The sequence below is a fragment of the Pelodiscus sinensis genome, chromosome 5 (assembly GCF_049634645.1).
Source record: "Pelodiscus sinensis isolate JC-2024 chromosome 5, ASM4963464v1, whole genome shotgun sequence".
NCBI classification, from domain to species: Eukaryota; Metazoa; Chordata; order Testudines; family Trionychidae; genus Pelodiscus; species Pelodiscus sinensis.
The window spans coordinates 28,927,980-28,953,384 of record NC_134715.1 but is presented as its reverse complement, the minus strand read 5'-3'; the positions used below and the strand labels follow the sequence as shown (position 1 = coordinate 28,953,384).

The following is a 25,405-nucleotide window of genomic DNA, read 5'->3' as shown; positions in this document are numbered from 1 at the left end:
AAAATGGTCAGAGTTTATATTTCTTACATTTCCTTGAACGTTAAACATCTAGCCAATTTGAAATTGGATACAAAAACACCTTGAGTGACTCTTCCTAAAACATTGCAAGCTGCAATTACTTTACGTTTGAACTACATTGTAATCTTCAAAGGACAGGTTTATATATTTCCTCCTCACTGTAACACTTTTTCCTGTTCTGCAACTTTCTAAAGCACACATAGTTAACAGATTGTGCTCAAAAATATTAGAACAATATAAGGATTATGGGCCTAGTTTGTTTTTTTCTTTTTCTTTTTTTAACTTTAGTAGGAGAGTTGGCTGAGTAAAGCCAATACAGGAGTTTTGCCATTGACTTCATTAGCAGCAGGATTTTAATCCAGATATTTATTAACCAGGGAACACTCAAGTATCAAATCACCTGACACAGCCCATTTGTTCATCTTTACTGTTCTAAACCTTGAAGAGAACAGAGACTCATTAAGTTCACAAAGAAGTGATGAAAGCCAACCTGGAAGTCTTCGGGCTTTTACATACTGGCTCTCACAAACTTGTTGAGTCACCTTGTCCTCAGATATCCTGTGTTCCACTGTCATGAGAAGGATGCATGTGCAATGTGTTGCACATGTGCTTACAATCAGCTGTAGCAACCACTTAGTTCCCCTTAGTTCCACCATGAGCAATATAGGGTTCTTGTGACCGATAGCCTCTGATCTCTCATTGAGAGCCTACATTACAGTAGTTAGGTTTGGGAATGTCTTTTAGAGTCTATCTCCCATCCCTGGCAATCCTTCTGACATATTGGGTAGCTGATTTACTTACTGTGTATCTTAATATATTATACTGATTTAAATAGAAGATTTACAAAGGTTTTGTTGGCCTCTCTCCCAGGGGCTTCATTTTTATTTTCATCGTATTTTAGCATTTCTCAAATCCCTATTTGGTGCAGCTATTACAGACAAGGTTTCAAACCTGATTGCTCAGGTTAGCCTTCCCAAGCCACAATAGAATGTGCAGCTGCTAAGCACTGCTGAGAAGGGTTTCATTGCAACCACTAGCAGGGACCTAATGTTGCTCCTGAGGAAATGGTGCTATGGAAGGAAAAAGCTGAGGGAGCTGTTTGGAAATGGAGGCTCTCTGCAGATGAGTGTCCCAAAACCTAGAATGGGTTGAAGATCCTTCCAGACCATCGGATGGGCAATACAGCACTCTGTGGATCCTAGTTAACAAATGGGAATACATTGTACAAGTTTCCATTCTGTTTTCTAGTTCCTGGGTTTTTTACCCATGTAGGGTAGGAGTGCTCCTAATTACACTCCTAAAAAGATAAAGTAATTAAAACCATTCCCCCTACCCTTGACATTTTATTTATGTGCTTACATACCTTTCCAACCTTGTCTCTGTAATATCTGTTATTGGACCAACTTCTTCAGTTCTGTGTAACTCAAAAACTTGTCTCTCTCACCAACAGATTTTGGTCCAATAAAAGATACTACCTCCACCAACTCATCTTTCCAATATCCTGGGATCAACCCATCTACAACAACACTGCAAGATACAAAAAATGTATAAAATATATGTGACATAAAATAAAAATGCAAACAGAAAGTTGGGAATCATTAAGAAAGGGATAGTTAAGAATAAAGAAAATATCATATTGCCTCTATATAAATCTATGATGTGATCCACATCTTGAATGCTGCATGCAGATGTGACCACCCCATATCAAAAAAGAGATATTAGAATTGGAAATGGTTCAGAAAAGGGCAACAAAAATGATTAGGGATATGGAATGACTTCCATATGAAGAGAGGTTAATATGGTGGGACTTTCCAGCTTGGAAAAAAGATGGCTAATAAGGGTATGAATTGAGGTCTCTAAAATCATTACTGGTGTAGGGAAAGTAGGTAAGGAACTGCTATTTACTCCTACTCGTTACACAAGAAGTAGGTATCACCAAGTGAAAGTAATAGGCATCAGGTTTAAAACAAAGGGAAGTATTTCTTCACACAATGCACAGTCAACCTGTGAAACTCTTTGCCAGAGGATGTAGTGAAGGCCAAAACTATAACCGGTTTTAAAAAAGAACTAGATAAATTCATGGAGGATAGATCCATCAATGGCTATTTACCCATGATGGGTAAAAATGGTTCCCCTAGACTCTGTCAGAACCTGAGAATGGGTGACAGGGGATGTATCCCTTGAGGGCTCCCTGTTCTGTTCACTCCCTCTGGGGCATCCGGCATTGGCTGCTGTCAGAAGACAGGATGCTGGGCTAGATGGACCTTTGCACTACCCAACATATCTGTTCTTTGGTCTTCCAAAATTGTTTTTTACCCTTACAATCAGAATTAAGGGGTTTGGGTTCAGGCTTCCTTTACAGAACTCATTGTTATGGTATTACTGTTTTCATTTTTGAGGGGTATGGTGCGCTATACAGCATGTCCCCAGTTTATAGGGGATGCTATTTTTGATGCTACTTTTGCCCGAACGGGAGCAGCATGGTATTTCCGGAAAAGCACTGACAATCTTACATGAGATCGTCAGTGCTTTTGCGGAAATTCAAGCGGCCAGTGTAGACAGCTGGCAAGTTTTTCTGCAAAAACAGATGATTTTGCAGAAAAACTTGCCAGTCTAGACACAGCCCATGAGTATAAGGCTGGATGAGGTGGCAGAACCAGCCTCTGTAACAGCTGTCCCCACCTCCCCATGACCATTGCCAAGGAAGAGGAATACAGGAAGGAATTCCATTGGAGCTAGTCTAAATTCCTCCAAGGCCTACAGACATGGGTCTTGGAGCTGCACTATTTCCCTGCTGCCTCTCCTCTCCTCTGCAGCCAAGCTCCACTTGGGTGGAGTGGAGAACCAAGAGCCCACCAGTCCCATAATGGGACTTCAGCATATGCTTAACAATAAGCAGATGTTTAAGTGCTTTTTTAAAGACAACAGCCCATTAACCTCTCTGATCATCTGTAAAATAGGAATCATAATGCTTCCCTGCCTCTCAAGGGTGGTGTTAAGAATAATTGGTTGGTGTTTTTGAACTGTATTGAAAAATAAAAGCACAATAAAAGTCCCACAAATGCTATGATTTTTACGCAGATTTGCTCAGTTACTGGTCTTGGACTAAAAGAGGTGTGGTTTGGGGGAGAAGGAGAGTTTATGTGCATTATTTAAATCTTTCTCTTACATTGCCCAGCAAATATATAGTGTAGGTATTTCGCTGTGGAAGCATACTTGTCTCTTAGCTGGTATCAAAGGCAGAAAAGCCATAACTTTCTGAACACTGTCACCTTTGCAGCTATAAGAACAGACAGACAGAATGGAATATAAAAGGTGAAAATAGGGGAAAAACTGATTTTTTTCCAGTCTGCAGTTAATGCTATTCCAAAAGAGAGGAGAAAAGATCCATTGTACATTTCCAGCAGAAAGTTTTACTTTTCCTTGATATCCAAAACATCGTCTGGTTTCAGTCGAGCATAAGAATGCTTACACAATGGGACATTTTTAATTGGTCATTTAAGCCTAAATTGGCTACATTATTATGCTAATTGAATTATTTTCCCTTTTTCAGGGACCTCAGGGACCTCCAGGACAAAAGGTATGATATAAACAACAATACTGTGAAAGTGATTATACTTCCCAGTGCCAAATTGCAAGCAAGAGAGGTGAATGGAATTAGCTACCGTACATTACATTGGAGCAGTTAGTTTAGTCTGTGAATTTTGTTTCTGAAAATACAACTACATAATGTGAGACACAAGATTTCTGATTTCCCCCATTATAGGAAATTCAAGCAATGCAGAGCAGACTGTTTTCAATCTGTCTGCTGAATTTGCAGGTGAAAAGGTCACTATAATTTTCTTATTCAAGTACTGTGTAACTATGAAACCAAACTTAAAACACTGTGAAAAGTAGGGGATAAAGTTTCAAATTGAATGCATGTCGTTACTCAAGTAGATCAGTGCCATATGACCAAAAAAGACCATAAAGGAAATAAAGGATGTAGGTGTTGCTGATAAATGGTGTTCAGTTGGCTGTATTCAGGTGGCCTGCTGGTGTCTTCCTGTTTCTATGGCAACCTGACAACTGACTTCCTGTGAATGCTTTCAGCATTATTTACACTCATCAGGATGGACTACTGCAGTTTGATGGAGTGAACCAAGGATTTATGAGACTGAACCATTCAAGCAATGCTAAATCTATCGGTAATGAAAACTAGTAGATGGCACTTTGCCAGCACGTCACTCAATTATCACAAAGGCCAAAATTTTTGATAAATGGTTTCAGAACATAAACCATATTGTTGAAGAAGTCTAATAAAATTCATTTAATGATTTAAAATCATAAAGAAAACCTAAGAGAATAATTACCCCTTCACAGGTGAGAACGATATAATTCTCTATTTTCTGTTTCTGAGACTGTCACGGGCACAGCATTCTTTGAAATGTTGTCTGTGTGGCATTGGTTCAAACAAAAGAAGGTAAAAACTACATTCCTTACACTTCTTCCTGCACCTTTGAAATCAATGGGACTTTTTCCACTGACATGAATAGGAGCAGGATCAAGTCCTGGGGATAGAGAGGGGAGCATTGTATAGTTAGCAATGTAATCTCTGATAGACAGTGTGTGAAATTGTAAAGCTACCCTAGTCCTCCTATTGCCATTTTAACACCACTCCTTCAGACTTACATGGAGTTGGGAGCTGCACTATTTCCTTGCTCTATTTCCTGCACTTTTTCTAATATCATGCTTAACGTCAGCAAAACTATTTTTTAATGTTAGAAAATCTGAGATCCTTTTGTGTGATTAAGCATATGCTAATTTTAACCTGTTTTATTTATGCATTGTAACGTCTTGTAATATCCTAAGAAAAATCAGCAGTATCAACCAAGGAAAGGTCCATACTAAAAACACAAAAAACCCTAACCATTTTATTAAGAGATTGATGGTTTAACTCCCTTCTGAGCCTATGCCTGGACCTCCATTTTTTTGGGAGGAACAGCAAGAATATGAGCATGTCTACACAGCAGGACTAAACTCGTAATAAGCTACTCGACTTGTGCTATTCTAATTGTGTAGCTTAAGTCGAAATAGCTTATTTCAACTTTTGGCGCTGTCTACACAGCTGTTATTTCGAGACAGAGCACTCGTCCCCCGACTTCCCTTATTCCTGGTACAATGAGGGTTACAGGAGTTGGAGTAAGAAGTCCTCCAGCTCGACATTATTTCAACATTATGTCAAAATAACGGCTTGTGTGTAAACTGCTTGTGTGTAGACGCGGACTGTGTTATTCAGGAATAACGCTGTTGTGCAGATGTATCCTGTGTGTTCTCTAATGCCCCCATTGCTGGTTAGTATTCATGGGCTGTTTGCATCAAGCAATAGCAGAGTAGAAAAGGGTGAAGTGCTAGTTTGATATGCCACCTTGTATGGAATACACACAATTTCTGACTAACTCACACAGCTCTATCCAGACAAGAGCTGTAGCTTTCTGAAAGTTCAGGATATCTCTTCCTTTACTGTGGCCTGGTCATATGACACATTTTCTTCTTTTCTTATTTAGCAGGAATCTTCCATCCGTTAGTTTCCTACCCCCACTTATCCATAAATGCTTACACCAGTATTGGATACATTTTCTAATGATTTCTATATCCCCGGACTTCTACCATTGGACTGAACATCCCAACTGATGTGAATAGCTGGTTGGATGGGAGACGGTCCCTTACTGATTCTTTGATCTTGTAGAAAGGGAACCCAAATGAATGGCTTTGCAGGAGACTCTAGAATTGTTTGAAAGGATCCTGCTGGGCAGCAGTACACTTCACCATTGACAATTCCCTTCCTTTTAGAACAAACTAGTCTGTGATCTAAGCTGGGGATATGTTTATAAGTGAGAGATAAATTGATGGTTTCAATTTACTTGTTCGCTGAAACTTACTGTGAAAAAAGACTGCTGCATCAGCACATACTGTACTGCTGTTTCCTCACCTCCTGAGTTATCACTGAAAATTTGTAATGACAGTTGCACAAGATACTACAAAAAGACAATGCATCATACCAAAGTCTGAATGTGTGCTAATGCCTTATATAAAAAAAGAAAGAAAGATCCTTCCAATGTTACATTTCAGAGTCAATTTCTTTTTAATTCTTTCTTCACATCTGCTTCTTGTTTGCTCTATAGTGGTTTTTATAGTTTTGATTGTAGTAAGTGAAACTAAGTAGTTTAAAAGGCTGGCTATTGCTTACAGTGCCAGACAGAATTATTCCAGCTTATCACTTAAAAGTACTAAAGATAGATCAGTGCTACCAGTTAGTAACTTTGGAACATGATTCCTGATATGAATGTTTTTTATCATATAGGTGCAAACCTGAGATTAGGGGGCTCAGACTTCCATATTCATACAAAGTGGTCAGGGGAAATGAATTATAAATGTCTTAGTTTGCACTGATGGCTTCAGAACGTTACAATATACTCAGCCATTTGAAGTTGGTTGATGAAGTAGGACATCAAGTAGCACAAAAATTATAACGCTAGGACACTTCTCGTTAGTGCAGAAGGTCAAGTGAAAATAGCTCTTTGTCAGCCAATGCTGATTATTTTTTCAAACGTTTTGTACTTATGGCAAGCATATGTGTTCATATAATTCTTTAAAGTTTACATTTAACTTTACAGCTGACAATTTATAATTTGTTAAACTTACTAAGCCCCAGTCTATGTTTCCCACCAGGGTTCTATTGGAGTACCTGGTGTTCCAGGAATAGATGGACATATGGTAAGTTCAATATGAAACTTTTGGCCTTCTTTTTTTCAGTGCTAAATATTCTAGTTACTTTAGTTTCTAAAGCATGTCCGAGTTTTTCTACGAGAGAACTGTACTACTATAACCTAAGATGTTATTTTAATGGATTTTGTTAACATGGTGCCAAAGGCTCTGTGGATACTCTTATTTTTTGTTTGACAGGTCTTTTCTGGTTTAGTGTAATAGGTTTAAGTGCAACTGAAATAAGTCACTGTGTAGCTAGACTAAGAGCGTTCACACAGGGGTTTCCATCAATTTAACTAAATCAGTTTTTAAAGACACCAGTGTTAGTTAAATGGAAATGTCTCACGTAGACAAATCCTCAGTCTCTTTGTCTCATTAGATACAATTTTAATTACCCAATTCATAAAATGAAACTTTAGTTTTCTGAACTCCCAGGGAATATATATGAGGATGAATGATTGGGTATAAAAATACACATAAAACAAGTAAGCAAAGATAGATAGACAAAGATTCTGTTCAAAATGGTAATGTTGTTAAGAAAATAGATGGGTAAATATGTACAATGTCACTGTTAGTTTTTAAATTGAAGTTTGTTTTGGAGAGTTTGCATTTTATATATAGTCAAATGCTGCAGTCCCAGTCCTATGTTACTCAGACACAATTCCCATTCAAGTTTGTGGGAGTTTGCTTGAATAAAGAGTATAATAAGATTGTGGGATCTGGAAAGGAAAGGAGAAAAAGCTTTTAAGATGAAACAAATACAGTCCTGTTGATTACAAGAAAGTGTACTTTGAAAGTCTCCTTACACTTAAATTAAGACAACAAACAGCCTTAAATTTCTAGACATACAGGAAAAAATAGAATCTTATAGCTCTTTGTTGGTTCCAGTCCCACAGAGAGCAATTTTTACTCCCATGAGTATTTCCATTCAAGATAATGACACTTCTCATGTGAGTAAAGTGGCTCATGCTTGTTTTCTGAGGATCAAGCCCTCAATGAGCTGTGCCCTCCATCTGCCAGACACCTATGAAATCTGAACCTAGAAATTAACTTCTTCCTTCATTGCTGCAGACAGCTGTAGTTGGCTTTTTCTATAGAGCGGATATGCCCAAAATCTCAGCTCTGGAGCCTCAGGTGGCTCTTTTACAGTTAAAGTGTGACTCACGGAGCCCTCCGTGTCCCCCCAGTCTCCCCTACCATACTAGTACCAGCGGTCTCTGCCTACAGCAGGGTGGTGGGGCAGTGACAATTGGTGTCTGCTGAGAGTTGGAGGGCATTCACTCCCCACATCAACAGCTTGAATCACATCCCTCTAGGCAGATCCCCCCCTTACCCTCAGTGGTTCCTTCCTTCAGTTGCCAAGTGTTAGCTCCACGTGGCGAGGCCGTGGCAAGCGGCTGGGAGTTCCATGAGAAGTAGCAACAAAAGCATTGGCTCTCCCTGCAGCTCCTAGCTGTTTGCTGCCACCTTTGTGCAGGCCGAGAGCAGTTCCCAGTTTGCCATGCAAGGAGGGAGCTCTCTGGCCCAATGTGTCGGAGGAGTGCCAACAAGCCATAGCAGAAATCAGGGGGTAAATGGGCATGACCAGCGTTCCCTGTAAGCTGTGCGCTTGTGTGGCCACTCAGGAGAGATGCAACTGCTGTCCAGCTGATTAGCGGAGTGCCCATAACTAGTTTTTTTGTTTCTATGGATGGTAAACATTAACACAAGCACCGGTGCACATAACAAAATGTAGTCCACACATGGATGGAAAGAATCCACACATGGATGGACAAAATTAGAGGGAACATTTGGCATGATCCCACATGCTCCCCTATGAATTGCTTCTGACTTCTCCAGGCTTCAGAACCCATGAGGTGAGCCTTCTGGGGTTTTGAACTTCAGCAGGAGCAGGGCTAAAACTCTGAGCTTTGTCAGACACACCCTGCCTCTCAAACTTTTGAAGATTGTCATTGGTGGCTCTAAAGTTCTGTCCGTTTGATCAGCCCTGCTATAGATAATGTCAAGCTCTGCAGGTTCAGGGAGCTAAATGGAAGTTTGTCAGAGGGAAGTTTATAACTTTAGACAGTATATCTATGGGAAAGAAAAAAAAAACAAAAGATTTTTCCCAGTTTGTTTTTTTCTTTCTGGTGGCTTAATGCCTTGCTATAAAGGAGCATGTCTTCTCTGGTGTTTTTACAGTGCCTAGCACATTGTTGTGCTACTAGCTGTAAATAATGAATAATAAGTGTAATATAGTGGGGACCATGGACATAGATTCATGGTGGCAAAATGCATAATACTACATCTGGAGGGAAATAATTCCCCCCTCCCCCATTATTCAGCTGGGAGAGGAGGAGGGATTTATCTGTGGTCACTAGTGAAATCAATTTGGTAGTCCTAATCTTTTAGTTCCATCACCGAACTGACTTACCATTCAATATGACTGATGGTCTCTGTGTGTAAGAGAGGCCTCTGACTAAAACAGCAGGAGTGTTTCACATCAGCACTAAAATCTGTTGGCTGTACAGGGTTGGGAAGTTTACATAATATGCCTGGCCTGGCTCTAGACAGTACTATGCATCTGTTTTTCTCATGAACACTAACTTTCCTACCAAACTTTAAAAACGCTTGTAGGGAATACCAAAAGGAAAAAATATAATTGATTCACTGTGTTTGGATGACAAACCATTGTATATAAAGATCGTATTATGCACATAAAAAAAAACCTAAAGCAATAACTCAAAAGTTTTTGATCACTTATTTTAAATGAGTTTTTCTTAACCAAAGAAGTACAGCATTTTAACATTATAATTTGCAGTACAGGATCCATATGATTTGATGATAATAATTAACATTTAATAGTAATTTATTGCTAGTAAAACATGAACCTAATTTTGCCCTAATAGTGTTATCTATTGTAAGAAAGCAAAGGACAAAATATTTTGGAATCAGCATATGGAAGAGCTAAGAAATGTTAAAATACCATCAACCAAATTTTTCATGGGGGGTTTCAGATCAGGGGCTGTGAGTTATGAGAGCCCATGGTGCCCAGGTTTCAGAAATACTGGGGCTCAGCTCCACCAATATTTGGGTCAGCTCTATCCTTAACCCTGCTTGCTGTCCCCATGTGCCTCTCACGGCCCCGCCTGTTGCTGTCATAAGAACATAAGAACAGCCATATTGGGTCAGACCAAAGGTCCATCTAGCCCAGTATCCTGTCTGCCGACAGTGGCCAGCACCAGGTGCCCCAGAGAGGATGGACCAAAGACAATGATCAAGTGATTTGTCTCCTACCATCCCTCTCCAGCCTCTGACAAACAGAGGCCAAGGACACCATTTTATCCCCTGGCTAATAGCCTTTTATGGACCTAACCTCCATGAAATTATCTAGCTTCTCTTTAAACTCTATTATAGTCCTAGCCTTCACAGCCTCCTCTGGCAAGAGTTCCACAGGTTGACTACACGCTGTGTGAAGAACTTTCTTTTATTAGTTTTAAACCTGCTACCCATTAATTTCATTTGGAGTCCTCTAGTTCTTCTATTTAGGGAACTAATAAATAACTTTTCTTTATCCACCCTCTCCACACCACTCATGATTTTATATACCTCTATCATATCCTCCCTCAGTCTCCTCTTTTCTAAACTGAAAAGTCCCAGTAGCTTTAACCTCTCCTCATATGGGACCCGTTCCAAACCCCTTCAGGTGATTTAAAAGGGCCTGGGGTCCCTAGCCATTACCACTACCACTACTGACAGTGCAGTGGAGCGAAGGCAGCTTCCTGCTCCACATGACTCCCAGAAGCAGCCAGCATGTGCCTGCAGCCCCTGGGAAGTGTATCACTGCACACTGCTCCCACCCCAAGTGCCGAGCCGCTGCCAGACTGGTGTGTTGTCACTTTTGGGAGCTGGCACCTCCCACGTTAAGTGCCGACTCTCTCAACCCCTCCTGCACTCCAACTCCCTGCCCCTCCTAGAGCCTGCACCCAAATCCCTCCAGAGCCCAACCCCTCACCTCTCTTGCACCAGGGGCAGAACATGAACCTGTTCTGGGCACCACCAAAAATTATCCAAACCTGCCACAAGTCTCTCAGATGTTGCATCAGCATTTCTGTACCTGTGCTCATGAGAGAACAATTGTGCAGACATAGTCACTTACGGGCACAGATAATAGACTGCAGACACTGATTGCCAGTGCATGATTTCTATGTTCAAATGGGGTGTGTCTAGACTACATGCCTCCTTCGACGGAGGCATGTAGATTAGCCAGATCGGAAGAGGGAAATGAAGCCGCGATTAAAATAATCGCGGCTTCATTTAAATTTAAATGGCTGCCCCGATCTGCCGATCAGCTGTTTGTCGGCAGATCGGGGGAGTCTGGACGCGATGCCCCGACAAAGAAGCCTTTCTTCATCGACACAGGTAAGCCTCGTGAAACCAGGTTTACCTGTGTCGATGAAGAAAGGCTTCTTTGTCGGGGCATCGCGTCCAGACTCCCCCGATCTGCCGACAAACAGCTGATCGGCAGATCGGGGCAGCCATTTAAATTTAAATGAAGCCGCGATTATTTTAATCGCGGCTTCATTTCCCTCTTCCGATCTGGCTAATCTACATGCCTCCGTCGAAGGAGGCATGTAGTCTAGACACACCCATGGTGTTTGTCACCCGATAGCCTGCCCACTAAGGGTGCATTTACACTGCACCCGTAGCTCAAAATAAGCAATTGTATAGCTTATTTCAAGTGTCTTTCGAAATCGAGCGCTATTCCGACACATCCCTTAATTCTTGTGGAACGAGATTTACAGGGACATGGAAATAGCGTGCCCATTATTTCGAAAGCTATTTCAAAATAATGGGCACACTGTGAAGATACGGAAAATGCTATTTCAGGGTACTAGAAGTATCCTGAAATAGAGCCGCTGTCTAGACTTACCCTAAGTGTTATCAGGCGCGTCTACCAACATATGGGTGCAAAATTAGTAACGTCATCTTTGAAAACTTGGCGTACTCAGTTGTAAAGGAAGAACAGGGTTAAGCCCAGGCAAACTGAACTACAGTAAGTTTTTTCTCTCCACTTTGCTCATCTGAGAAAATAAATATTGCCCACAAAAGCTCATGATACAGTATATATGTTTGTTCATCTCTAAGATGCCACAAGGCTACTTGTTTTTAAAGTTACAGACTAACACAACTACCCCTTTGAGACAATAAAAGCTTTGTTATCCAGTACTTGAATATCTAGAAAACTTGGTTTACCAGCATTGCTCCAGCCACTATATCCCCCCATCTTCAGGCATGTGCCTGACTCCCACCTGTCCAGCCATTTGGCTTCATGCGTCCAGCCGTTGCGGGGCTTCTGACAGCTTGCACTGCCAAATGATGTCATTGTCATGTCACCTACTTCCCCTCAATCTGCCTTGAGCTGTTGGGAGCTGATCTGCCAGAGGACTCCTGGGCAGCTGGCCCGCTCATCTGCCTGCCATGTAGGATGGCTCTGTGGATCAGAGGGAAGGGAAAGAGTCGCCAGGCCTTCCCAGGTGGCAGGGGTTGGCTGCTGCAGTTTCCTCCAAGTAGGGATGAGGCCAGGGGTGGATATAGGGCAGGGCGAACAGGGCGGCCGCCCCGTGCTCCGCGCTTAAAAAAGCCCCACGCATGTGCCGTGGCAAAGGGGGGGCCCCGAGGAGTTACGCTGCCCAGGGCCCTGCAAAACAGTCGTCTGCCCCTGGGTGAGGCAGAGCAATAAGCTTGAGTATCCGGCACATTCCGTTAACTAGCAACCCCCATCCCTCATGAGTTCCCAATAACAAAGCTTGTAATGTATATTTGGTTGATGATTCACTTCTTATAAGGTTATTTTTAGGGGATTGAGACCACAGCTTTACTCACGCAAATAGTTTTTACTTGCACAAACAGACATTTTTTTCGACTGGACTACTTATGTGTGAGAGGATTTGCTGGATTGTGGCCAATATTTTTTAAGATAATACATCAAAGAGACCAGTCTGTCCTTTTGCTGTAGGCAAAAGATATGATTTTGTGATTTCACAATTTGTAAAACTACCTTCTGAATGTTACTTGTATGGTGTGATATTCATACGTTACAAAGGAAAAAATAAATATGCAGTTTCCACGGGGAAAAAAGTTATGGATTTTTACATGATACTCATCAAATTGAAATTGTACTTCAAAGATGAGCCTGACATTTTCAATTCATGGTTTTATGTTCTGATTTCCTTCAGTAGTTGTGCCATTTTCATTCTTAAATAGTTATATATCTCCAAAAAGGTGTCGTCACGTTTTCATTCAGGTTAAACACTTTACATTTGACCTGGAAGAAAGAATGTACTAAATACTAATGTATTACGAAATTAAGCAACTAAATCATAGAGCAAAGCTATAGATATCTACAATAAAAAATATAGTAACAAATATTCTCATTATACCACAATTGTTTTTCATAGCCTTTGACTATTTGTTTATTGTGAAAGAAAATGAATTACTTTAATGTAGCACAAAGGTGTCAAGTTGCAACTCTTTACAGGAAATGACTAATACACTCCATTTATTAGTGAGACAATATTGAAAAGCTAAACTAAAATATCATTGAGATTCTGCAAGGAATCATACACAAAGACACATATAATGTACAATAAATACACTGTGCAGTATAAAGTCCTGTTCCTGCCAATGAATTGTGCAAGTGGGTCCCAGTGCTCATATTTTGGTGCCAAAAGGTTAAACTTTTTCAGATAACATGAAAAGCCATAGTTCCAGCAGAACTCCTGTTGTCTCCAGCAAGAAGGACTTTTGAAGCCAGTAGGAGTTTTGTCTAAGTAAAGACTGCAGCATATTTTGCCTGAAGGAATCTACTTTCCCATGAATGGATTGGAGACTTACTTGAGCTGTGTAATTCTCGTTAGCTTTAAATCAGAATTTCTTCCAGTACATAAATCCTCCCTTCTTCACCACCTACAAAGGTTAACCCCCTGTTTTTATTTATATATTACCGGGGCATTTTTTTTGAAAAGGATGAATTGAAAGCAAAATGTGTGGTCAGCGTAGATCATTTCACTTTAAATTGCTTCAATAATTTGACCAAGTTATTCAATAGCAGTTTGGTAAAGAATTTTACTTCTTCTAAATATGTTAGGAGATTTAGAGACTGAGGGTGTGCAGATTTATTATTACCTTTTTGATTGCTTATTTATTATTACTCTCATGCATATACATTTCTTCTCCAGCACTATTTTATTACACAGGATACATATTTTTAAAAGATTTTCTTTAAAGTATTTTTTTCAGGTACAAAAATCATGTTGTATGAACTGCAGTTTATTAAAAGAAGAAATACTAAGAAAGGAAACATCATTGAGTATAGTTCACAAATTCTCAGACGACTTTGTGGGCCAGCTGAGCCTTGTTGAAGAGTCTTTTCACTTAATTTCACCTGGTGAGTGGGCCAGGAGAGATTTCCAGTCCTTAAACAAACAATTTTAAGTTCCTTTTTTGGGGGGGAATGAAAAGCAAGTTGAAAGGAGGTAATTCAACCCTTGCTTGAAATGAAAATCACAGTAACATGTCTGAGAAACCACTTTTCCCCCCCTGTCCTCGTTTATGTATTTTACAGTAAAATTAGACTGGATTAGGTTTTGGGGGCCTCTTGTATTTCCTCTTCCTTAAAATTAATTACATTCTAGTGACTGAAAAATATAGCAGCACTGACAAACTTTTCCTCTCAGGGGGAGGGAAAAAATCAACCAGATGCTTTACCAAAAGCCTCTCATCACACCAAAATTATGCTGACATGAAAGAGGCTGCTTTTTTTCTTTCTTTTTTACTCTTTTCTTTTAAATTCAACACATGCCACAAAAGTTAGATTAGCCACCCACCTAAATTTTTGCTGAACGATCCTGATTTTAGATCCCAGTCGTGCAGTGCATGTAGCATCTGCAAGGTGAAATATGTTTTCGACTCCCTTTGGTTCCTTTTCATGTCTTTCCCACAGCTTATAAGATGTCAGAAGAATTCAACGATGCATTTGGGATATTACACAATGTTTCCCTAGTATTAGTATTAAAGTCCAGTGGCAAAATCTGAAGTTGTGTGGATCTAATACACCTTAATAAACGCATCCATAGAGAAAGACACATGCTTCTTGCAAGTTTCAGAGGGGCAGTTGTGTTTCAGCAAAAACAACAAAGAATCCTCTGACTCCGTAAAGATTAACAAATGTATTTGGGCATAAGCTTTTGTAGGCTGGAGCCCACTTCATCAGATTCATGAAGTGGAAACTTTGGTTTAGTAGCGATATCTACATACTGTACATACAAAGACGGGAATGTTACATTGCTATGCTGAAGACCAGTGTTAACAAAGCCAGTTCAATCAGAGTGGATGTGACCAACTCCCAACAGTTGATAAAATGGTGAGAATACCAAAAGGGGAAGAAATGCAGTTGTCCAGACATGAAACATTATTTCAGTTATCAGAAGCCAAAATTTTCTGAGTTAGGTACTACAGCGGGCTTCTGGCAAATCCTCCTTTCTAAAGAACTTATATTGTTAGAGTGTATCTATACAGCAGGGCTTAACTCAAAATAAGCCGCGCAAATTGGGCTACATCAATTGAGTAGTTTATTTTGAAATAATTTATTTAAAAATTGGAAGCGTCTACATAGCACTTATTTCGAAATAGAGCACTCTTCCTCTGACTTCACTTATTCCTCGTACAATGAGGGTTACAGGAGTCGGAGTAAGAAGTCCTTTAGCTTGACAGTATTTCAACATTATTTCAAAATAACTGCCTGCTGTGTAGACATAGACTAAGTTATTTCAAAATAATGTTGCTGTGTAGATGTACCCTGAGTGACATTCACAATGCTTTTTGGAAGGTCCTGTTTTAATTTTTTTCCATTCAGCATATCTTCAGCACTAGAACTCTAGAGAATCTTTCAGACTGTGTTAGGTTTGCCTGGCATCCTTTGCCAGGAAGATGAAGTGGTATATGGCAGAGATAAAAATGAACATGATAAGTGACTCTCTGAAGTTTTGAGATGCTTCCAACATGCTGGCCTCACTCTGAATGAGAAATGTGAATTTGGAAGGGAGCACATAAAATGTGTAGAACACATAATTAACAAACATGGAATGCAGCTGGATTCGGACAAATTGAGTGCTTTTGCTCATCTTATCCTAACCCAAATACATTTTTGCTGTAGGAAGATTTCTAGACATAACAAATCATTTTGTAAAATTCATGACAAATTTAGTTCAGTGCCGCGTGTTTTTTCACATTATTCAATAAAATATCTGACAACAGTAGCAACAGATAAATGTGCATGTATGGTTTAGGAACAGTGCTCACACAAAGCCAGCCAAAGGGACATCAAGGCTTACAGAAAGTGAACAGCAGTATCCTCAAGTGGAAAAGGGAAGATCTAGCAGTCACTTTTCTCTGTGAACTGCTCAGTGCTTATCTGTTTGGCTAGATCTTGAACATAAAAACAGACCACAAGTGGCATTATTATGTCCAAAACCACTAATTGGAATTGGAATGATTTGGCCTATGGCTACTTCAATTTTTGTACTATGCTGAACATATACCAGAGAAAGCATTCATAGCAGAAGACGCTTCCAAGCTCCCCAGTTTAGCAGCCACAAATGAAAGACGAAAAAGCTATAGAGTCGACATTTGTACTTTTCTGGCAGCAATTCCAGCATCTGCCAGCTGACTTCAAGAATTGGAGGTAAACATCTAAAGGGTAAGAAACTGATTAAACTTTGCCAAAGTTCTGGAGCCAATTTCCACCAGACCTACTTCCATATTCACAAGATCAAAATGATCTTCACATGGTAAATGGCCTGTTTCTGAAAGGACAATTCATTCCGATCCCTATGGTACTTCAGCAAGAGCTGCTGTTCAAAATCCATCAGGGACACCAAGGTATGAACAAATGCAGATCATGACCATAACAATCTATGTGGTGAATGGCCCTGTCTGAGTAGGCAAATTCAGAACTTAGTCTAGGGCTGTGAGATGTAACAAATAAAGAAAAAAATATTGTGAGAACCATTACTCTCTACAAAGCTACCTGACAGCCCTTGGCCACAAGTAGCCACAGATTTGTTTTCTGGACAGGATACGCACACATCATTGTGGTCAATTAGTTCTCCACATGTATTGACTTGGATACTTACACAGACTTCATCAGTACAGGTCATCCTGAAACTAAAGTCAGCATTTGTGAGACACGGAGTTCCTGAAGTGTTCATTTTTGATAATGGGCCTTAATTTATCTGTGGAACATTGCTAGCATTTGCACCGGATTTTTACTCTGAGCATCATTCTAGTAGTCTCCTTTATTCTCAGAACTATGGGTCATCATTCTAGTAGTCTCCTTTATTCTCAGAACTATGGGTAAGGGGGAAAGCAGTGTAGACTTTAAAAAGACTTCTTAAAAAAACAGTGGACTCATAAAGGAGCATTCCTAACATATCAATCAGAACCCCCTGTGTGTGGACTATCTCTAGTAGAACTTATGATGTCAGGATGCCTAAGGATTGACATGAAGCAATTTTGAAAACAGGATGCTGGAGTAAAAATTCTGCAACAACAAAGCTTCATTATTCAGCACAGAAGACTACACTGAACTGAGGCCAGGCCACAAAGTTTATCTTAAAAGCTCCCAGACACTGGAACCTGGTCCCAATTTTGTAGAAACTCCCTAATCCAACCTCCTGAAGACTCATCCAGAATTCTCCGGAGGAATCAAGTTCATCTTCAGTATTTCACAATACAATGAAGAGAGGGTCTAGATCTGGCAGATATTCTGTCAGGAAGTGAGCCCTCTTGACAAAAAACTACAGGCACAAACTCAGCAGAGCTGATAGCATGGTCTGGAAGACTGATTAGAGACTATAAAAGGCTTAGAATACTACTCTAGACTATTTTAATGCAGTTGATATGGGGACATCATGGTGCAAATTGTTTTAAGGAAATTGAAGTTTATTGTACATTTGTCTATAATTTAAGCTGTAATATTTTGTGAAAAAGAAAGGGAGCCGTGAAGTGACTATAGAGTTCCTGGTCCTCTGCAGTAACCGTAGAAGACCAGAATGTGTTGTGGCAGGGAGCTTAATGAATGCAGGAACTTCCTGGTTGGGGGGGCTCTTTCGTTGCTACATAAAGTTTTTCTCTTTGTGTTTATGACTCATACTAGTGTCCTATATAGAAATTCTCAGAAGTTTGGGGTGATAGATAGTGTGATTCTAAAAGGTGTGATTCACCTAACCTTAGTGATGGCATAATATAATGGTGTCTTTGTGTTAGATGCTGTTCAGCTTACTGAAACAATAGCTATCTTTACTAGTGTCAAGTCCTGTGGTGTCTATAGTAGGGATGTGTAACCAGTTAAACAGTTAACCAATAAGTATGAGTTTACCCAAACAGTTACACACCAGGAGCAGGGACAGCAAGCGGGAGCTGGTGTATGCCCGGAGCCGACTTAAAAGCCAGCTTCCAGTGCTCATTGGCTCCCAGGGAGCCAGATGCTGCCCCACGATATGGGCAATGCAGTATAAAACTTATGCTGCAGAGATCTCAGTACACATGGCTCCCCAGGAGCAGAGCCAGCAACAGGGAGCTAATGACTGCCAGCCCTACTCCTGAGGAGCTGGCTGCACTGTGGACTCTGCATTAGAAGCTTTATGCTGCAAGGACTGCAATGTGTAACCACTAAGATTACTTAACCTCTTTTAACTGCCCTACTCTATAGCCATAGTGAAGTCAGTTTAACTTGTGTCCCTAGCCTCTGGTGCTGGAAGCTGGGAATGAGAAACAGGGGATGGATCATTTGATGATTTCCTGTTCTGTTCATTCCCTCTGTGGCACCTGGCACTGGAATGACCTATGGTCTGACTCACTATGGCCATTCTTATGTTATTAGTATGTTGCTGTATGGAAAGGATTACAACAGGGAATGCTCCAAAGATGATTTTACAGTTTTCTGAGCCATCTGTCAGTTTCCCATGTGAGGGTACCATACGGTCATCATTCTCATTCTAATGTAGTGCTTGGGTTATATTTTTACCTATGCCCTAAAAAAGTATAGGATATGTTTGCTAGGTGAATTTCTCTCCCTCCTTTCCCCGTAATAGTGCCTTTTGTTTCCCAGGAGTTTACAAATACAAGTGGACCATTACCTAAACTTTGGAATGTGCTGTGAACAGAACAACTGTTTGTGGGGGGAAATGCCAAAAAATATAGAGCTAAATGATACACAGAACAGTTTCCACAATCTAACATTTTCATTGTCATTGCTCCGGTGCTGGGGACATACTTCAGTGCTAGTCAGGAGACACATCCACTACAGCATAGTGAATGTAAAATTGTATTTGATTCAAGATTGAAATCCACAGCTTTCTTCATTTTACCAATGCCAAATTGAAAAACTAACAGATTGAAATGACTGCATGTGATAGCACTGTTAAAGTACCGATTTTTCCTGTGGTGTTTTGTTTCCTTATAAAATGGTGTAACCACTTTTCCACTGTAAATGGTACAAATTTTTATGTTACTCTTTGTTACTTGAATGGTTGAAAAAGACCTAAGCAGTGTTTTACATTACAGTTTTAAAATGTGTAGTTGGTTAAAAAATGTATAAAGGAATATGCCATACTTTGTAACAAAGGCATTCAACATTATTTTCAGCCTAAATACTGAAATGGCCAGTTGGGACCAATACACTCAAAATAATGTTGTGTTTTAAGGGTATGGCAGAGGAAGCATCATCAATCTACCTGCAGTTAAAATGTCAGCTGCTGGTTTGCTTTTATAACTACCTGTGGAATTTCCTCATCAACTGAGTATTTGAAATGTTGTCGAGTTTTTGTATTTTTAAAGGCTTTGAACAACTGAAACTTTCCAAAATATCAGCATATAGTGCCAGATCCTGCCCTCAGTTCCAATGATGCAATTGAAGAGCAGAATTTGGTCCATAGTATACAGATATCAGAGAAGCATGCTAAAAGCCATAATAGCTGGAGTGATAGGGTCTATAATGGGGTGTCTGTCCCACATGGGCCCTTTAAGGGTTCAAACTCAGCCCTGGGAGAGTGCTGAGAGAACGAAGCCCACAGCTGGGGCTGTATATAAATATGGGCTCCTGGAGGGAGGATCAAAGAGACTCTTGCTCTAGCTGGAGAACAGGAGGGACCTAGCTACCATGGAAACTGGAGGCTTTCTGAGACAGCAGTGCTGGGGAAAGGCAGGCAGAGCTGGGAAGCTCTGGTCTAATCTCACTCCCAGGCTGCAGGGTTTGAGGCAAGGCCTGAGAATACTAGGGCAGCAGGGAAGCAGCCAAGGAAGGCAAAGGCAGAAAGTCCACACCCCATTGCCAATAATGAGTGGCCATTTTAGACTGCAGTGGCAGGGGCTAGATAACTGGCAGTGGGTCACAGAGGCAAGCTGGGTATAGGGAACTGGGGGGCCCCTGGAAGTGAAGGACACCAGAATTCAGGGGCACAGATCTAGGACAGTATGAGGAGGAAAGGGCACCATGGTGGGAAGGTACTCAAAGCGGAACCAGTAGAAGACCTGCAACAGAGTCTGGGACCCTGACCAGCAGAGGGCATTCTGAGGCAGGAGTACTGATTCCCCGAGTGACCAACTGGAAGTGCTGTAAGGGTGAGTGCTCGCCCCGTGACAGTGTCCCACTTTGAGATGTGACTTTCCACTAAACAAACAACTTTGCAACTTGCAGTGTTCCCTTGTGGTTTTGCTGCAGTTCATAGTGCGTTATCCAGTCTCCTTAAGGCTTAGTGATACCCAGACTGTAGGCTTCTGTCATTTTCAATCAGTTGAGATTATCTTTCCTTGCTTGTAATAGGTTCTTTGCAGGGCTGGGCCACTGTTCGGTGGGCTATGAAAGGATTTTTGTATGCCCTTCCGTCCGCGCAGATGTAAGGCACTCCTGTGCTGTGTGGTCACATCACTCTTCGAAAGGCTATCGCAAGAGTTTTGGAATAGGTTAGCAAGATAAGCATTTAGAGCACCCTAATTCTTGACGGAATTGTTATCTGTAACAAGTTGCAGAGGAAGGAGAGATCTTTAGTTTCTCACCAGTGTCCCACTGCAGGAGAGATGTAGCTGATTGGTTGCATGGCCACCATTTAAGAAAGTTTAGCACAGGACAGTGATACAAACAAGCTGAGGGAGGGTATTATATACCTCTAGGCCCCATCTTCTGGAGGGTTCTGTGTGCACATTGGTAAAAAGTAACACTTTTTAAAATAGTGGATAATCTCTTTGGCTGGAAGACCAGATATGTGGGTGAGAGAAGAGGGTTTCAGGGCTTCTAAAATAACATGGCTCTAGGGACATGGGTAGTTGGTATAGCCAGGGGGAGGTAGTGCCTTCCAAAACTGCCTCACCTGGCCCCACCCATGCTCCACTAGAGTCTCCAGTGCCAGAGAGGCTGAGGCAGGTAGGCTGGAGGCCATGCCACTTGTCCTCCCAAAGTTGGGGCCGCTTTGGCTGCACAGCACTAGGGCTGGCAGCTTGGCTTCAGGACTGGGGGATCCAGCCAGCATGCATGTCCAGGAGAGGCTGTGGCTGCGCTACCCATTGTCTCTGCAGCTGTGCCACTTCCACCAGCTCTCTGGAACTCCAGGTTTGGGGCCAGGCCACCCACCAGCTTTCCGAAGCTCTGGAGCTGCGAGAGGCTGGGGCCATTCTATGCCCAGGTGCTACCCTCAGGCAGGGGGCAAGGGCCCGTCAGCGCTCTCAGGAAACTAAACAGGCTGCAGAAAAAGTGTAAGATGAGAAATTAAATGGGGATATTGTTCCTTAGGCAGAGTAAGTTATAAAGACCCACGGGGGGGGCGGGGTCAGAGATGGAGTTTTGTTTTAGGAGGGATTTACTGTGGCTTGATTAAAGCTTCAGCATTTCGCTTCAAGGAAAATCAGGTGAATTTTCTGCTCTACATATGCAGCCTCTTTTTGCCATACTGATAACTATGGGCATTAATACCAATGATATGCAGGCCTTGGGGAAAGGTGGCAGTTTGGAACCCTGATACGTTGATTAGAGACTTAAGCCCTTGGCAAGTGTCAGCAGACAACAGCTATTTTGAAGTGAAGGGGACAGAAATGAACAATGAGTCTTTTTTGGAAGGGTGGTGTAGAAATGAGTAAACAGACAAGTACTTAGTCCATCTCAGTGTCTCAAATTACAAATGTCTTTAAGTGACTTTTAGTTTGGCCCTTTGTCAAGCACGTATGTTTGATAGCCAGTATATTTAAATTCCAGATTACTGATAGATCAGACTTCATGGCTTCCAGAGCTGGCTCCTAATATTGCCAACTCTCCATGATTGTCCTGGAGTCTCCAGGAATTAAAGATTAATCTTTAATTAAAGATTGTCATGCCATGAAATTTCAGGAATACATCCAACTAAAGTTGGCAATCCAAAGCTAGACCCAATTAAAAATACCAGGAACCAATGGCAATGAATTGCCTGAATTGAATTAGCAGTATAACTCCCTGTGACAAGGTACTCTGCTGGAAAAACTTCCCTCTTTAATGTCACAGATGCTTTGCAGAGAATCTCAATATTCTTATTTTGTATTATTCAAACTACCCAGCTCTTGATAAACATAACATATTTTTGTAACCTAGTTCAGAAATAGAATGCTACATGATTGTCAGGAATGGATACTGCAGAACTGTGGTTTATAACTGACCGTAGCATTAGGGATGGAAAAAGCGTCTGGCAATGGAAGATTATAATCTCTCCATAGTTGTGGTTGCAATCAGCTTCCATTTTAATTGCCCTCTAATTTGGCTTGCAAAACTGGTTGCTTTTTGCCAGTTTTTCTGTGCATGCAGAAGAGAATATTTCTGCAGGGTTGTTTTTTGTCTGGTTTCTTGGTTTTGTTTTTTCCTCTTGTTTGGTCAGCTCAGTTCCCTGTCTAATGTTTGTGTCTGTCTGGAAGTTGCCATGAGTTCAGCATTTCTTAAAATCAGACCACTTTATTTAGGTACCTAAATATACATTTAGGAGTCTGACTTGAATATGTTTTTAATATCGTGTCCTGTATGCCTTTGAACATATTTGATCAACGTCAAGTGAAGGTAAGCTGTGCTGTGCATGTTTATGGTTAAAGGTTATCTGAGGAACCTTATTAGGTCATTTAGTAAAGCAGGGTTGTATAGGCAACCTTATTAGTTTGGCTAGCTCTACTAGCTTTTTAATAATCTGGTGACATCTTCATCGTGTTTATTTAGAAGTTTTAAATGGTGTCTTCATTCACCTACACAGATGGGAGGGGGAAAACATGGTAAATTTCATAAAGTATAAAAGTTGTAAGTAACAACATTCTTATCTATCGCTTCACTTAGGAAAAGCAAGGAGTTTTTTTGACTGCCTATGTAACAAACATTATTAAGCAGTACTCAATTATTATTTAATTACTGATATCCCAACCTGGCATCTTTGAAAAGTCCTGTCCTGTTTCTCCATCTTCAGTAGAAGGGAATGAGAGTTGAGCAAACAAATTCATATTCAAAAATAAAATGAACATCCTATTTTCCAAAACCTCTTTCACTTCTAGAACTGGCCTTTATTGAAAGCTAACACATGCTTTTCACATGCCTCTGTACACTTGTCTTCCAGAGGTACCAACATAAATTTGTTGGTATTTCCTGGCCAAAGAGAAGGAGGACGTGCTAGCTATCTGCGTAGAAAGATCTGTGAAGATATTGGTCAATTTTGTCAACTCAGGCACTCTAATCTTCCTCTCCAGGACTATTTGTCGGCATTGTAACTTCACTGACTTCAATAGAGTAATTCCTGCTTTAGACTGGAGTAAATGAGATCAACACCAACCCCAAGAGGTTCAGTAAGCTTTATATAAACATCCCAACCTTTAAGGTTTTATCCAAATTGAACCCTTTTTGAGGTTGCTCCATCACTACTACAAATCCAATGGGAGACATTATGTGGAATACTGTTGACAGTCTTCATCTTTTTCTTAACACCACCTCTTTATTGTTATTTTAGGGTGAGCCAGGTTTGCCTGGTGCAGTGGGAGAAAGTGGAGCACCAGGGCTTAAGGTTAGTCCAAAAAACCAATTGAAAAATAAAGCACAGCATAGGCATGTATATGGATGATGGTATCATGGGATTTTGACTTGTATATGCTGACTGATTTGTAGTGTTCTGCCTCTCTACAGTGCAAAGTGTAGGAGGGCATGTTCTTTTGCTGCACATACCTAATTCCAGTCAACGTTAGTGACAAGTACGCATGCACTGCAAGGAAAATATGATGCAAGTGTTTGGGAATTTGGAAACCTGTTTAGATGGGGTGGGGAGGAAATGAAACTCTGGTGAGACTGGGGAAAGGAGGTTGGAGAGGGGAGAAGAGAGGGTAGGAGAGGGGAGGGGAAAACCTGGGAGGAGGGAGCTGGAAAGGGGAAGCAAGGGGAAGAAGGGGGGGAGGGGAAGCTCAGGAGTGGGGGTCTTGCTGGACCAACTTGATTGTCATGCAAACCTGCTCCTGGGTTCGCATGTGGCCTTTGGTGGCCAAGCTAGCAGCTAGCCTGCCATAAATGGCCGCATTCCTCCATCTAGTGTGGAGATCATGGACATCCCCTCCAAACCTGAATAAGGTCCATGATCTCCACCCTGGAGCAGGAAGGCACTCACCTTCTCTGGGCCTGGCAGGCTCCTGGGAGCTGGCAGACTGCTCCTGGGGAGCGGTGGAGGACTGGCTGCCAGTGGGTTTCTGGCTCATGTTTTGGAGCCACTGGGTCAGGTGCAGTGACTGCTGGCTCTGGGCTGGCAGGCTTGGAGCTGACACAGGCACTGTGGCCAGAGTCAACCCCTTTAAGGGCTCCGGTTGGTTGAGGCTGGGAAGACTGGAGGCCCCTATTTCAATATAAGTGTCTACACAGCACTTATTTCGAATTTGGCGTTATTCCTCATGGAATAAGGTTTACCAAATTCAAAATAAGCGCTCTGCTATTTTGAATTAATTTTGAAATAGCAGTTTGGCTGTGTAGATGCTAGGAAAGTCATTTTGAAATAACAGCTGTTATTTCAAAATAACTTTGCTGTGTAGACATACCCTGAGTGATTGGCAGAACAAGAAGTAGGACTGAGTGGACTTGGAGGCTTTAAAGTTTTACATTTTTTAAATTTTTGAATGCAAGTTTTTTGCACATAATTCTACATTTGTAAATTCAACTTTCATAATAAACAGATTACAGTACAGTACTTGTATTCGGGGAATTAATAAATATTTGTTTTATGTTTTTATAGGCAAGTATTTGTAATACAAGTCAATATAAAGTTAGCACTGTACATTTTGTTGAAACTGAAAACAATATATTTGAAAATGTACAAAACATCCAGAAGAGATTTAAATAACTGGTATTCTATTATTGTTTAATAGTGTTTTTTAATCACACAATTAATGGTAATTAATTGTTAATCATTTTACAGCTCTTATCTTTAGTTATGGAAAAAAGAAAATGTTGCCTTGCGTGTTTTTTTACTAATTATTATTTCTTACTTGCTTCCAAACAGATGAAATTGCACACACAAAACTTGATAACATTGTTCGAAAACAAGTCAGATATATCAAAAATGGGCTGATTATT

General features: G+C 40.9%; 1 protein-coding gene across 1 annotated transcript in view; it reads left to right on the top strand.

The window, feature by feature from the left end:
- COL25A1 (collagen type XXV alpha 1 chain) overlaps positions 1 to 25,405 on the top strand; it is a 195,500-nt gene that overhangs the window by 85,071 nt on the left and 85,024 nt on the right. The window contains exons 9-11 of the mRNA XM_075929187.1: positions 3,572 to 3,598; positions 6,730 to 6,774; positions 23,805 to 23,858. Of these exons, the coding sequence (XP_075785302.1) occupies positions 3,572 to 3,598; positions 6,730 to 6,774; positions 23,805 to 23,858 (126 nt within the window). The remainder of the gene's footprint in view (positions 1 to 3,571; positions 3,599 to 6,729; positions 6,775 to 23,804; positions 23,859 to 25,405) is intronic.